Source organism: Perognathus longimembris, chromosome 4 (assembly GCF_023159225.1).
Source record: "Perognathus longimembris pacificus isolate PPM17 chromosome 4, ASM2315922v1, whole genome shotgun sequence".
Lineage (NCBI taxonomy): Eukaryota > Metazoa > Chordata > Mammalia > Rodentia > Heteromyidae > Perognathus > Perognathus longimembris.
In genome coordinates this window covers 39,689,927-39,706,601 of record NC_063164.1, presented here as the reverse complement: position 1 = coordinate 39,706,601, position 16,675 = coordinate 39,689,927, and the positions used below count along the sequence as shown (strand labels likewise).

Genomic DNA, 16,675 nt, shown 5'->3' with positions numbered 1-16,675 from the left:
TGCTCCTGAAAGCAGTAAGTTCTATGGCTTGAAAATCTAAATGATTACTTCTTAAAAAATAATACTGTGGATAATCATAGTTTTCTCTCCTGTGACAAGCAATTAAATAGTTTGTAAAATAAAATTACTTTGTGACTGACCAAAGAATATTTTACTTATATGTATGTATGCGTGCATAGTGTTCTTTCAAATTAAATCTAAAAGATTTTCAATATAAAATGCAGCTTTTATTTTTATAAGCAAATTTATTTTGAAAAATATTGATGTTCTACCTTTTGCATTTCATTTATGTTCAGTATGTTGTAACATGAGTTTTTTTTTTCAAATTCTAAGATATTTGTTTTCTTTTGATTGTTTTAAAGAATGGAATTATCTAAAAAGTCTACAGTATAGTTTGTTTCATTGTAAGGTTTGCAGGAAAAACTATATTGCCTTTTTATTCTTAAGCTTATTCTCTATTTAAGTCTCCCAAATAAAACATGCAACCTCCTTCTCTTTTTAATAATTATTGCAACTATTTTTGCTACCTATCTTTATATCTACAAAACCTATAAGGATGTTTGGTGGTTGGCGGATCCTCCACCAATGTTATCAAATGAATAATTTAGGGAACAGAAACACTTGGATTCATTAGCCTTGCCAAGAAATAATTGTATTATATAGTGTGGATATTATGAAAATATATTTCTTTGTCTATAAATTTTGAAAATAATAATAATGAAAGAGATATTAAGTATATTTGAGTTCCTACTAACAGATTACCAAGCAAAAATTACAAATCACATACTATAGTTCAATCTTCCTAGAATCAACTTGAGATATGCCTTACACTAACAATAATTCTGATTTGATATTTTGAATATTGTTGCATCATAGAAAGGGATGATTCTAAAAAGGTCACTGCATCACACACTTTTATTCGATTTTTTTTTTTTTTGTCTATTCTAGTCCTGGGGTTTGAACTCAGGGCCTGAGCTGTTCCTGAGCTTCTTTTGCCCAAGGATAGCTCTCAACCACTTAAGTCACAGATCTACTTCTGGCTTTTCTAGAGATAAAATTCTCACAGCTTCAAATCATGATCCTCAGATTTCAGCCTCCAAAGTAGCTAGGATTACAGGAATGTGCCACCAGTGCCCAGCAGATTTATTTATTTCAATTTTATTGTAAATGTGGTACACAGAGGGTACAGTTACATAAGAAAGGTGAGGAGTATATTTCTTCTTGAATGACATTACCACCTCCCTCATTTTCTCCAACTTTCCCCCTCATTACCCCTTTTTCCCCAAGTTGTAAAATTTATTTCCAACATAGTTTCTAGTGAATCTCACTGTTACATTGGTTCATTCTTTGTCTTACTCTTCCTATGCTATCCTTTCCCTTCCCTAAATTAGATAAACTTATATACAAGACAAAGGTACAAAAATCAAAATTACTGATAACAGGAAATAAAACAATGGGAAAAGAATGAAAGAAAAAAGGACTGTAAACAGTAGTTTTTTTTTAATCCTGCTTCCATTTCTTTGAGTTCAATTTTTTAAATATTTTATTTATTTATTTAATTTTATCAGTCCTGGGGCTTGAAGTCAGGGCCTGAGCACTGTACTTGGCTTCCTTTTGCTCAAGGCTAGCACTCTACCACTTGAGCCACAGTGCCACTTCCGGCTTTTTCTATTTATGTGGTGCTGAGGAATCGAACCAAGGGCTTTAGGTATACGAGGCGAGCACTTTTATTTTTATTCTTTTCAATAATTACTTATTTTTGTCAAAGTGATGTACAGAAGGGTTACAGTTTCGTACGAAAGGCCAACGGTACATTTCTTGTACTATTTGTTACCTCTTCCTTCATTCCCCTTGAGTTGTTCAGTTGCTTTACACCAAATGGTTTTGCAAGTATTGCTTTTGGAGTCCTTTGTCTTTTTATCTATTGTCTTTTGATTCTGATATTCCCTTTCACTTCCCTAGTTCTAATACCAGTATATACAGTATCCAGCGTACTCAGATGAGATGCATTGATGGCACGGGGACAACCACAGGAAGGGGATACAAGAGGATCATCAACAAAAGAAGCTAGGCTTTCACATGGCATGTTGAAAGTAATTACAACAATTATATAACACTTGTTTCCATAACATGGAGTTCATTTCACTTAGCATCATCTTAAGTTTTCATAAGGGCATAGCTATTGGGCTCTTGTGATCCTCTGCTGTGACTAGCCTAAACCTGTGCTAATTATTCCCTATGAGGGAAACCATAGAGTCCTTATTTCTTTGGGTCTGGGTCACTACACTTAGTATAATTTTTGATAAGCATTATTTTATATGTTCATATCCACACCACTGTTGAGCCATTGTGATCCTCTGCTAAGAATATCCTAGACATTTTCTAGTTATTACAACTGAGGGAAACCATGAAGCCTATGTTTCTTGGGCCTGGCCTACTTCACTTAATATGATTTTTTCCAAATCTTTCTATTTCCTTATGAATGGAGGAATGTCATTCTTTCTGATGGAGGCAGAGAGGTCATACATAATACTGAGGGGCATCTGGGTTGACTCCATATCTTAGCTCTGGTAATAATACTGACTTAAAAAATTAACATCTTCAAAAGATCATCAGAGAAATAATAAATGGGCTAAAGACTTAAAAAGAGACTTCTCTAAGAAGAAATAATAATGGCTTATAGATACATGAAGAAATGCTGAACATCTTTGGCCATAGAAGAAATGCAAATCAAAACAACACTGAAATTCCACCTCACTCCAGATAGAATGGCCATTGTAAAAAAAAAACATAATAACAGATGCTGGCAGGGATGTAGTCAAAAGTTTGCTACACTCTTGGTGGGAGTATAAACTTGTTCAACCGTTCTGAAAGCAGTATGGAGGCTTCTCAAAAGACTAAACATATTGCTCCCCTATGATCCAGCAACCCCACTCCAGGACATTAACCCAAATAACCACAAATAAGGCCATACCAAAGCTACCAGCAGATTTTTTTTTAAAAGAGAGCAAGATGAATTGTCATAAAATGTTATTCAGAAATGAATAAAGCAGGACAGCAACTACTCATTTTTGTAAGACCTAAAAGAAACCCATACTGATAAAATGAAGTACTGATTATTAAGTATATATTAATTGCATCTGAAGTTAAATTGTGGTTACCTTCTGTTTGTTGAATAGGGTCCTGCATAATTTTTTGGTAACATTCGTATTGTGCAGTCATGATTTTATTCCTAGTAACCCCCAACTGAATTAAGTCATCAGGGTCTTCTTCTTCTTCTTCTTCTTCTTCTTCTGGTTCTGCTGTAACTAGAGTCTAAGGGATGAAAACAACATCAGCTTTAGGATTATGAAAATGTTGGTCAAGACACAGTCTGTCACATTGTAATAGCAAATGTAGTGAAGTGCTGAATGGCAAACTGAGTCTGGGGAGGAAAGAAACCTTATATTTAATATAAGACAGTTTCCATGATATAAATACGCCTAATGAGTCCAGTTTCAACAGGTATCAAATTGTTACTAATGGCTGAGTTGGGGGGTGGGGGTAGAGCTAAAGTTTAGAAGTCTGTGGTAACTGGTTATAGGGCAACCTAAACATATATTCTGAAATCCAAGCTGAGCTGTATTTATAATCCCCTCTTCATTTTATCTGCTCTGAAAGCATGAGTAAGATATTTACTCTAACCCCACCTCCAAGCTTCTGCTTTCTTATTATAAAAATCATATAAAATAGCATGAAGTTAAAAAAAGAATATACCTGTCATGGGAAAATATTTAAAGTTTATTGTCAATGATCATCATACTTTGAAAATAAGATAAATGGAAATTTCAGTTGATAGACATTTTACTGAATGCTCACATACCATAAAGATTTTTGAACAATTGTGAATAAATACATTCTTCCAACTGACGAGTACTATTTTCAGCTCCATTCCTGATTTGTAATATGAAGCATTTGTAAACATGTCTGGCTAACTTCATGTTATTCTATTAACTCTCCCATATCAACCTTTTTCTTTCAATGTTCCTTTCCCTCCCCTTCAGGATTTTCTATTCTTTAACAGGAAACTAAATTTGGTAAAGTCAAAACAACAATATTCCTTGATTGTCACTTGTGCTTTAGCATTATCTACTGGCCATTATCATTAACTCATTTGTTGATTGATTTTGATTTCCTAGAAAAGATTCATGAGAGTCCAGTAGTAATGCACAAGTAATGAATTGAGATTAAGAACAGTAAGATAGTACTTTATAGGGGATTTACTTCTCTCTGTCTCTGTCTCTGTCTCTGTCTCTGTCTCTGTCTCTGTCTCTCTCTTTCTCTCTCTCTCTCTTATAATAATGGGGATTCAATTCCGAGCCTCACATCTGTTGAGTGTTCTATTCCCTCACCTCAAAACAATATTTATGAAAAGTATAGAAAACTATCTTTTAAAAAATTATTCCCCAGTACCACATATATAGAAAATGGACAGAAGTGACGCTTTGGCTCAAGTGGCAGAGTGCTAGCCTTGAGCAAAAAGAAGGCAGGGACAGTGCTCAGGCCCTGAGTAGGAGCTCCAAGACTGGCAAAAAGAAAAAAAAAAATTTCATTGTGAACTGGGAATATGGCCTAGTCACAAGAGTGCTCACTTCATACACATGAAGCCCTGGGTTAGATTCCTCAGAGCCACATATATATATAGAAGGAAAAAAAAAAAAAACAGCCAGAAGTGGCACTGGGGCTCAAGTGGCAGAGTGCTAGCCTTGAGCAAAAAGAAGCCAGGGACAATGCTGAGGCTCTGAGTTCAAGGCCCAGGACTGGCGAAAAAAAAAAAAAATTCTTCTAGAAATAAAGATTCAGATTCACAAAATGTCCCTGAAAAAATTCAAAGCAAAAGGTTATGGTTCCTCAAATTGCAATAATCAGATTGGTAGTCTGTTACAAAATTGCCTTTGCGGAACTATGCTGGCTTGTGCAGCTAGCTCACTGGCATGCTTGATGGGGGGTATAATTGAGGAAATAGGAGTCCTGCCTGCTAAGTTCTAGTCAACCTACCCATGATTATGTCTGAGAAGTGAAGAATTTGGAATCTACATAGTCTCTACATACTTGAGAATGTAATCTCTCTCTCTCTCTCTTTTTCTCTCTCCCTCTCCCTCTCTGTCTGTATGTCTCTGTATGTGTATTTGTTGAATTACTTTGTGTCTTTATGAGGTTTCTTTGGAAATACTACAGAAAATTTTTTGCTGGCACAGAATTACATGAGATTATGTCTCTGAGTTTACTTTATATATAATGAAATAATAGTATAGACACCATTTTCACTTGAAGCAGAGAAAAATATTAAAAAAGTAGAATTTCTATAAATAAAAACTTTAAAATGCATGATACTGCTTTAGGGAAGGAACTGAGAGTTGATTATCTTCTGTTTACCATCCAGTGCTGGTCCATATACCAACAATACATGGTCTAGGATCACATGGATGTGAATACACACACACTCGCACACACACACACTGAACTTAGCCCCATTGACTGCTTATTTAAATAAATAGGTGAATAAGTTAATTTCAAGCAATGGATTCTTCTGAACTTTCCTTCAATCAATGTATGTCTCTCACTTGATTGAATAAAGTCAATTGACTAGTTCTGCTAGATAAATCTAACTCTGAAATTACATCTGGTTAAAATATTTATCTACTAAGTGTGACTATAACATATAACGCCATCCCATGATTTTTTTCCCAAACTTAAATCAATTTCCTTGGTGATTTGTACATTTATATCCACTGAATTCCCCACTCGAATCCCCAGACCTGCTTTTCTGAGGTCAGTTATAAAACTAAAAGCAGCTTCCGAGCTGAAAGAAGTAAATAGTTGCTACACTGATTGCACATAAAGTGTAATTAATTTATGCTTCTACTAATGACTTTGGTATCATGGTTATTAACCTTTATTCATTATAAGTGCTTTGGAAGTCGGACAGAAATAATTATAGGGTAGAAGATGAATTGGAAGAATTCATGCTTACCATTAAAAAGGGCAAGAGAAATAGAAAACACAGTATGTACTTTCTCTCCATCATTGGAGGCCAAATGAAATACGCTGTGTGAATCACACTGCAATAGAAAAAAATGAAAGAAATGGAATGCATCAATATTGCTGAAATAAATGTAGATTGCTGTCTAAAACAAAATTCGTGTTATTACTATGCAATGATTTTATTTTAGGGATTTGACTCACAATTCTTCATTACAGAAAATGAATTCTTTTCTGGGCACCAAGTGAGAGATTCCAAAACCATCTGCTAGATTGAAGCTGGGTTACAAGAGATAAACTAATAAAAAGCATTTCTAATAGTGATATTATTGCTTCTCAGGTACCATCTAATAGCTTAATTCTAAGACAGACCTTTCTGGGGTATAGTTCTTAGTGATTATTCCTTATAAACTTTTAGACACATGCTGTGAGATGTGTAAGAAATAACAACAGTCATGGCAAAACTACTGACTATAATACTCATTTTCATTGTACATGAAAACGATTTTTCCTCAGAGACAACAAATTCCTTAATAAATATTTACCACTGACGTATGAACTTAGATTTAATTCTGTTAGGAAACTAGCCATGATTTTTATTATATACCTAAACATTCTATAATAACCACTTTAAAAATCCTTTCCTATTGTTTGATATTTTTATCGCATACAACAAGAATACACCATGAATTATTTCTTAAAATCTGTGTCACTCACCACTCTTGCCAGGCTCACTTGGGAGCAATTTCTCCTGTTAATTGTAGCAATCTTCCAAATAATGTGCTCTCTTCTATCAGCTATCCTGGATTTTTAGTACTAGGGTAATCTGAAGAAAAATATAACCTCCAAAGTCAGAAAGCATTATATTAACCTTAAATATCAAAAATTAAGCTTTAGTATATGAAACTATTAACCAAAGTTTCTGTGAATGAATAATTAATGAGTTCATGTTTTAGTTTTTAATTACATTTCACCACAAGAAAATCTAATTTCCTAATACTTACATGCACAGTTGACTCCAGACTCAAATCACATTTTCTCTTGGATCATACTCAACATTATCTTGAAGAATTTCTTAATTCCAGAGGTCATGACCTAAGATATTAATTGAATTAAAATAATTTAGCATTATATTAATGGTTAACATTTCCCTCAATTGAAACCATGAAGTTTTTATCCGTGAAATTATTTCTACTATAGTATGTTTTATGAAGCTATTCTTGCTTATAATATACTTGGTAGTATATAATAGCGTATTCATTGTAGGAAATGTATTGTTATGAACTGCAGATATGTAATGACGTATCTGAATTAGAAGTGTGCATTTAAGAGTGAATATGTGGTTTTTGCACCAAAAATCATTGGATTTTAGCATTTGTGTTTTACGTTGTTTACATTTTCATTTGCTCATAGAGGTACTAGAACATGTTTTCTAAAGAATTTATAGTTTAAGTAAATGTATCTATATTTATATTCATATCAGCATAATTTGACACTCAGATTACATTGCTTTTAGAAAGAAATATTGTTTTCTAATCTCAGTGGAGTTTTAATTAAGTTTCCTTCCTTCCTTCCTTCCTTCCTTCCTTCCTTTCTTCCTTCCTTCCTTCCTTCCTTCCTTTGTCTTTCTTTTTTTTTTTTTCTGCCGGTCCTAGGGCTTGAATTCAGGGCCTGAGCACTGTCCCTAGCTTGTTATTGCTCAAGGCTAGCACTCTACCACTTGAGCCACAGCACTATTTCTGGCTTTTTCTATATATGTGGTGCTAAGGAATCGAACCCAGTGCTTCATGTATATGAGGCAAGCACTCTACCACCAGGCCATATTCCCAGCCCAGGTTTATTTCTTTTGATAGAACTAATTGTTTTCTGATTGAATACTCCTGATTAAAATATTTGCTACTGTTTTTTCTATTATTTCTTTAATAATTTCTCATTTATCTAGTGGTATAAATAGAGACAGATTATAATAAATTAGTTTGGAGGATTTAAAATTAGAACCTTAATATACATGCACATGTAGCAGTTTTTACATTTCTACATTTACGATATTTTATACTGAGAATCTGATTTGATAGTAGAAATAGCCAAAAAGTCACAAAATATCCCAACCTGATTAAACATCCAGCATTTTATTTCCACATATCTATTTGTTTATGCCATTTAGTTATAATTTTGTAACAAATATTACATTTCATTTATTTGTATTGGTTGGGACATCTTTTTAATCTATGCAAATCTGAAATAAAAGACAAATCAATGCAATAGTGATACTCACAAGACAATATGTTGGAAATTAACTGTATAACTGTGAGGGGGTTAGGGGAGGGAAGATGGGAGAAAAATGAGGGGGGAAACAAGTATGACAAGAAATTTACTCTCTACCTTATGTATGTAATTGTAACCTCTCTGCACATCATGTTTACAATAATATTAGATCTAAAAAATAAATTTGAAATATGAAAAGCCTTTTGAGTTATCTATTATTTAACTTTGTTTGAATCATTTTAATTATTTATCAAAATGTATTATCATAGTTTTCCCCCTTTCCCTTGTTGATATAGGTTTTCTAGGCAAAATTATATTTGATATTCTCTTTTCAATCTTTGTTATTTGACAGTTAATAAGTATTGTTATTTATGAATAAATTAGTAGAATGAACCAATGAAGTGTTTCAGGATACTAAAGCCACAATCAAGAGCTTTGATAATAACTATTAATTTTTGTTAATTTAAAAACTAAGATAGTCTTTGAATCAGTAGTGGAAATGAAATTTGGGGAGAAAAGTCCCTTTATCAACATAGCTACTTTTTAAAAAGTAAACTGATGAAACTTAGAGTTTAAGATAGGTTATTTGGATGTTGAATAAATATTACTTTATTACATTTTGGACTCAAAGGTAAAGTCAAATTTTAAACATCAGCATTTTGTATTTAAAACACTAAAAATTTTTATTCCGTAAGTATAATTAATTATCCAATAAAATATAAATAAATATTCTATTTGGAAATAAGATAGGTCTCACAAATCATGTTTGATTAAATACACGACTCAAGACTAAATTAACTTTAATATATACATGGACTAAAAAACATTGAGAAGGAAAGTTCTTTAAAAAATCACATTTGGATGTTTCCCAAAACCAGCATATTTGAGAAACCTTTTGCCCAACTCTGCTGTTATTTTTATTGCTTATCTATTAGATTTCAAAATCAGAGCTCCAAAATATCTTAGTGAAATATGTCCTGGTGGTTATTAAGACATCCTGGCCACAATAATTGAGGAGGACTTTAGTCAACTAAAAATATTTGTCAATGCAAATGATCCCTCTTTTCTAGCTTTCCTTGTGCATTCCTTAGATGTCTGGAAAATGTACTTGTAGGAACAAGGGTGTATTTTGCATTGTGCAGCACATTTCTGCAGCACATAGAAAATTCATGGACCTGGGTTTAACAAGAACAAAACAACAAGAAGACTGGATGATAATATAACACATAGTTCACACTTCTACTCTGCATGAGATTCAGCAATGTCTAAGGGCATGATGCAATTCATTCATGTTGTCTACTCTACAAAGGACCTATCAAAGTTACTCTTTGAGAAAACAGATAGGATGAGTGGGCTATATGGAGAAATTAAATAAAGTTTCATCAAAGTTTCTCTAAGTTGGTCATGGATGGGTCATGCTTAACTCTTTTATAATTCTATTGCAAATATAGATGAAGGTTGACTTTTCATTTCATATTCATACATGTAATGGCAACGAAATATATTAACTGTGCTCTTATTTTTAGTAATCATCTCTTGGTATACTTCCTCTGACTAGTTCTGCAAGTTGTTCTCTCTTCTACATTTCACTTCTTCCAACTTTATTATTGATCAAGTATATTTAATTTAATCTGACTAAAGCTGTTAAACCAAACAGTTTGAATCTCTTTTAGAACTTTTTTTTTTTAAACTGACAAATCCATGTTACCTTGTAAAGTAGAATAGTTGTTAGTTTGGAGAAGATACCAAATAAATAGTAAATGGGAGTCTTTCAGTACAATTTTCCCAACATTACTAAAGCATACTAAACACACTAGTTTTCTCCTGAATAAACACAGGGGCTGGACATTCTTCTTCAGGGCCAATAATCCAGTCTGGCAAATAATCTAGTCATGAGTGACAAAGGAAAACTTCTTTCTTCATTCTACAGAGCTTTTTATAGATTATATTAGTTTTTTAAAAAGCCAAAGTGCAAGGGTCTGGCCATGTTTTATTTTGTCTTCATCATACATTTTTTTTTTTTGTAGAACATGTCTCTGTGATAGAACTATTAATACTACTTACTGAGTCTTGGAGAAAAGAATAACAGTTTAGATTTCTAATATCCTAGCCAAACATACCCGGGAATGTACCTCACACTTTTAAGGAAACTAAAATATGAAGAAGCTTCCCATTCTTAGTAATGCTTACTGATATATCAAGCGATATGGTATTCTTTATGACATCATGTAAAAATTGCCAGTGTCCCTCAAAGCAGGCTTTTATGGGTCATGTGCATCCTAATTACAATGAGATCTTGTGAAAATATTAGATTCCATTTTTTTTCAGACTCCATCAAAGATCCAATGAGTCAGAACCTTTAGAAGAAAACTTAGGACTCTTCATATTTACGAAATAACAAAGGAAATTCTTATCATGTCAAGTTTGTGGAGATACAACATGAATATATCATCTTCACTGGCCTGTGATGACAATGAACACACAATGCTCTGCCTCTACATACACCATTTTATACATACACCATTTTATAGGTGATTATCAAGTATATACCAAGCAGAACATAATTTCCTGTTCTTAGAGATGACCACTGTTCCAGACCCCTCAGTAAGTTATTAAAATATTGTATAATTACAGAATGATTTCTTTTGTTAACAGTTTTCACACTAAGATTGTGAATATGGTGAGAATAGGCCAGGCATCAATATTCATCTCTGTAGCTCCAAACCCTAGCAGAGTGACAGTATATGCAGAGTGTTTGAATGTAGATTACTTATACAATGAATTCATCAAATTGTAGAACCTACAGTTCATCTAATTGTAGAATTATGAATACATATATTTATGTATATTTGACCCTCCTAAGGAAATTAATAATTTTCAGAATCAGTAAATCAACAAACTTGGTGCCATAGATAATACCTATAATCCTAGCAGAGGCTGAGATCTGAGGATTGAAGTTCAAATTCACCCAAGAATTAAAGTCCATGAGACAATTCTGTCCAAGTAGAAGTAAAGGTATGGTTCCCATGGTAGGGTGCTATCCTTCAGAAAAAAGGCCAGGGACAGTGCCTAGGTCCTGAATTCAAGTTTCAGGACTGGTGTGCGTGTGTGCGCACACACACACACACACACACACACACACACACACACACACACCCTGAAACTAAAAAACCCAAAAACAAAAAAAAATCCATTGCCCCGATTTCCTTCTAAGAAATTTTTATTCAGTTCTTCTTGAGCAAGACCCAGGATAACAGGATAACAATTGTTTTTGCAAATTTCACATTATTTTTACTATATAACTTAGGTTAAGAAACTTTACATCAAAGAGTTCTGTGTTTGGCAGAATAGTAAAGGCCAAAGTATTTCATTATCCTTTTCCCTAGAAATTCTAATTAAATGTATGGTTCTTAATAATAAGACTGCCTTATGCTGATGTTAAAATATTAGTTCATGGTTTTTAAGCAATGACTGTGGAATTATTCTTGACATGCTGTTGTTTTTGAATTTTGTATTTTTTTGAGAAAGGACTTCAGTACTTATTCCAGCATGGCCTTGAATTCAATAGCCTCCTGCCTTTCAAGCACTGGGATTTCAGGACTATGCGGTACACCTTTAATCATCCATTCAATCCTAAAGAGGAATTATTTCACAAACATCTAAAAGAAGCACTTAGTCTTGAGCCTCTGCCATTAATGAACCTAGGCAAGCTACATATCTTACCAGGTGTCTTCTTATAAAATGAGAAAATAAGATTAGATTAATTAAATCCTTGGGTAGAGGCTCAAATTTTGTAAAAAAAAAAAAATACAGAAAAAAAGGTTTCTGTATAGGAACAGTTTTATTTAAAAGTCACTTAATCTTGAACTACTGTGGGTGTAAACAAAGTGTCCCGACACTGCTGGTTCCAGAAGGCATTCCCTAGGTCTCCTTTTGGTAATAGCCTAAGCGAGTGAACTTAAATCTAAGATTGCAAATGAGCCATTTGTCTGGGTAATATTTCACTTGTTATATGGGAATTCACAGGAAAGATAACTAGCATTTCCCATCTCGATATCATGTACTCCCTCTCTACCTACTACTACATACACTGCCTATTTTAGGACTATTGTTGCTTTTGAGGCCATTTGGGGAAAATCTAGTTTACTCTTCCCCTTGTAGAAGTCCACATCAGAAAAGTAAACACTCTTTTTCCATGATCCAGATTGCAAAATGTCTCTGAGTAGAGATTCATCTTCTCATGAAGCTCAAGCTAAATCTATTAGTATCATCTTAGCATAACCCTAATGCCCTTGGCATTGGAGTCTAACAGTTTCTCTTGACTAAATTAGATTGTTCATGTTTGTATATAAAGAAATAACAGCTATATTTAAAAATTATATAATAATGGAAATTATTAGCTATTGAAGGAATGATTGAACAATGCCTAAATGTAACAGAATGGTCAATGAAATAAGAAATAAAACTACATTTAAGTCATCAAAATCCTGTGAATTAAATATGTAAAAGTACACATAAAAGCTAATTCTATAAAGTCAATATAAGCCCTCAGAAATACCTTTCAAATTGTTTTATTTTTGAAGATATACTTGTTTGATTATAAATATTAAAAAGCACATGTAAAAAACATTTTTTATTTAATTTACTTATTAATTGAATACAAATTTTTTTGACAAGATGTTGTGCAAAAAGGCTACAGTTACATAGTAGGGCAGTGTGTAGGAAAAACATTTTATTGATATAATCTCATTAATTATTATGGCTTTTTCATCAACATTGAAATAAGCATACTTTCATAAGTATGCAAAATAATGCATGATACCTGTTACCACTTGAAGCTCCAGTTGAATTGTCACACATACTAATTAGAGTTTCTATTTTGAAATTCAATTCAAAGACAGGTGTAGTGGTATACAGCTGTAATACCAGCTATATGGGAAGAAGAGGTGAGGGTTTGTGTTGGAGACCAGACTGGACAAATTTGTATGAGGTTCAGCATGAGACCCTACCTGAAAATCAAACTTAAAATAAAAAGACTTAAAAGACAAAGGGGGCATGGTTCAGGTGGTAAATCACAGGCCTGGAGTTCAGTCCCTAGTGTGGAAAATGAATCCAATTAAGCCATGTAGAAGTAAGGCAGACACTTCTGGAGTTTTCCAGCTGCCTTAAAAATAAATGTGTATGAACATTTTGGAATGTGGTAAATATTCACTACTATTTCTATATCACATTGAAGTATGTACATATTTTTAGTTGTCACAGTTTCAATAGAATTAAAAGTAGAAAACTAACACCATATTCAAGAATGTGGTCTTTCACATCTTGAGTTCATGATCTTCTGAAATGAGTGTGATTATTTATATCACTCAAGTGGTTATGAAAGTATCAAGACCAGATACAAAGTTTATCTCCACATATGACATCAAACTATTTAATTTAACCACACATTTCTTCATACTGAGCCTATATGAACTGAAGCTCTAGCAAGCTTTTTGTATACAGGGTAATCAAGTAGTAACTGCTTCAAGAATTCCACTTGCTAAGCCAATTTAAAACAGGAGAAAAAACCTCCAAGCCTGGCCTGTGATGCCCTTTACTGACAGTGTGCAGGAACAATAACAGAAAGAACCCAGTTGGCTCTACTTTGACTTGCTTATCTAATGAGCATTCCAGGTTGAGTGATTGAATCACTATTACGGAGAGATAACTTTGTGATTAAGTTTGAGATTTCATTTTACACTCTGAAGTACTTGCCCATGGGAGTAATTTTCCCATTGTGGGCATAATTAGCCATTTTCCGGTGATTTTGGTCACTCTCTTTTTATTTGAGAAAGGCAAGTGGCCAATATCAGGCCAATTATTAAAAGGTGGGAGGGAACCTGAAAAAATGCTTTGTACTTGATGGAACATGCTCCCTCCAGGGGATTTAAAATGGAAAGAATGAATTGATCAAAGAACATAGAAATGGAACACATCTTTCCAAGTCTTTGGACTAAATTTCATATACATTTCTTTGCCACAAAATCAGGATTAAAAACCTATGAGAAAAAGAAATCTTTTCTTTGGCCAACTATGAAACTAGAAAAAATATAAACATTTTTAATAGATACAAAAAAATCTATAAACATTTACAGATAGCATGTGATAGCTCATACATGCATAATTATGTAATACTCAAGTAAGGTAAATTGTCTATCTCCTGAAACATTTATTATTTCTTCTTGTTTTCTTATTTTCTTTTTATTTTTGAGTCATTGTCTTGCTGTATAGGCCATGATATTCCCACTTCTGCCTCCATAGTGCTAGGATTACAGGAGGACATAACAAAGCCTGATTATTGGTCATTTCTTTACTGTGGAAATGTTCAACATCCTTCTTTTTACTTTTAGAACTGTGTATAGTGTATCGTGATGATTTATAGCTACATATTATTTGTTAAAATAGAGGAACATTTTGCTCTTATCAAATGATAACTTAGTAACCATTAATCACCACTACTCTTCTCTCCCTTCTTCTGACTCTCTCATATCTGGTAACTACCATTCTATGAGATCAACAGCTGTAGGTTCCAAGTATGAATAAGATCATATGGTCTTTTTCTTTCACCGCCAGCCATATTTCACTCAGCATATGACTTCTGGATAAAACACATCATTTTCCTGTAGTTTTAATTAAAATTTCATAGTAGGCCATCATCAAAGTTACTGTGTTCTTACTATAAAGAGCTTTCCAGATATAATTGGTAGGGCAGCTCCAAGCAGATTTCAACATTTATTGAGCACAGAAATTCTGTTGATGTTGTCTTTATAGGTATCATTCCTTCCCCTTGTGAAACACATATTTCTACATATGTTCCCTGTGTTTCAAATAATACTGCTATTGAAATATGACATTGAAAGCCAAAGTAACAAATAATGTACTTGATTACACAAAAAGTATAAATTGTTGAGCATGCCATCAAGAAAATGAGGGATGCTTTCCTATGCTGTGCAAAAGCTTTATAGTTTAATGCAATCCATTTGGCAATCCTCTTTTTTGCTGAACCATTGGACTTCCAAGTGGAAAGGTCCAACTGATCCCAATATATTACAGTGTTTTCCTTATGGTTCTAGTTGTAGTTTCAAAGTTTCAGGTCATAAAATAGGGTGTTTGAGCCACTTTAAAGTGAAACTTTTACAGGCCTTGACAGAATTAATTTCAGCCTTCTACATGTAGATATATAGTTTTCCCAGTACTATTTGTTGAAGAAATTACCTTTATTCTGACTTTTTTTACCTTTGTCAACAAAACAACCAGCTGCTCATAACTCTATGGGATCACTTCAGAACTTCTTTTCTATTGATTTTCATATTGTTTTTATGTTTTTTACTAGTACCATGCTTTATTTTCTGTTTCATTTAATTAGAATTGGTTGGATTCATTTATTTTGTTTTTAAATTTTTTTTAATTATCTTTAAGTAGTTGCTATTTACCAAAGCAGTTTATGAATACAATTCATCTTGGCCAATGTCATCCCTCTTATCATTCCCTCTCATCTCTCCTGCCTCTTCTACCCCTTCCGTCATTTTTAATATAGATTGATTCCTGATTGCATTCTCTCTTTTCTCCTCTTCATTCATCTACCCTTTTCCTCTTGACTCCACTCCACCCCTTTCAAGTACCCACTTCCTGGTATTTATATAATTGAACTCTCACTTTACCTTTTTAAAGGATTACACTTATTTGACTTCTCCCTTGAACCTACCATATTCCAGTTAATACATTTGTACACATTTACCGTACAATATAAGCTAATCTCGCTTCCATATTCAGAGAAAACATTCAACCTTTGTATTTCTGGATCTGACTCCATGCTTTTTAGTTTTTTTTTCCTTTTTAATATGGCTCTATAGTGTAGTTTGAAATCAGGTATTATGCATTTGTTTGTTTTGCTTAGAATTGCTTTTTCTATTTGAGATCTTTTGTACTTCCTATAAACTTTAATTTTGATCTTTTTTTTTTCTCAGTGAAGATTGTCATGAGAATATTGGTGGGGGTTGTGTTGAATATATGTATTGAATTGGATAAATAGCCATTTTTCTTGATGACAATTCTGCCAATCCATGAGCACAGGAGATCTTTCCATCTTCTTGAACTCTGATTTCTTTCAATGTTTTATCGTTTTTGATATAGAAGTCTCTTGCTTCCTTAAAGTATTTCCTACTTCCCAGATATATTGGGAAGCTATTGTGAAGAGTTTTCTTTTTTTATTTTATGCTAGCATTGCAGGTGGAACTCTGGGTTTCAAGCTGTCACCTTAGCTTTTTCACTCATAGCTGGTGCCCTGCTACTTAGGTCATGCTTCCAGATGAGGCAACTGTAAATGTGTTTGTACTGCTTATTTCTTCCT

General features: G+C 33.3%; 1 protein-coding gene across 6 annotated transcripts in view; it reads right to left on the bottom strand.

The window, feature by feature from the left end:
• Nucleotides 1-16,675, bottom strand: part of Calcrl (calcitonin receptor like receptor) — a 113,117-nt gene that overhangs the window by 41,615 nt on the left and 54,827 nt on the right. For 2 of the 6 annotated variants that reach the window (XM_048345121.1, XM_048345125.1), the window contains 4 exons: nucleotides 7,026-7,116; nucleotides 6,757-6,847; nucleotides 6,014-6,101; nucleotides 3,162-3,315 (listed from right to left, as the gene is read on the bottom strand). In XM_048345121.1, coding sequence (XP_048201078.1) covers nucleotides 3,162-3,315; nucleotides 6,014-6,067 — 208 coding nt within the window. In that variant the 5' untranslated portion in view covers nucleotides 6,068-6,101; nucleotides 6,757-6,847; nucleotides 7,026-7,116. Of the gene's footprint in view, nucleotides 1-3,161; nucleotides 3,316-6,013; nucleotides 6,102-6,738; nucleotides 6,865-7,025; nucleotides 7,117-14,165; nucleotides 14,178-16,675 lie in introns of those variants that run through there. The other 4 variants (XM_048345126.1, XM_048345124.1, XM_048345122.1 and 1 more) reach the window with 4 other exon arrangements.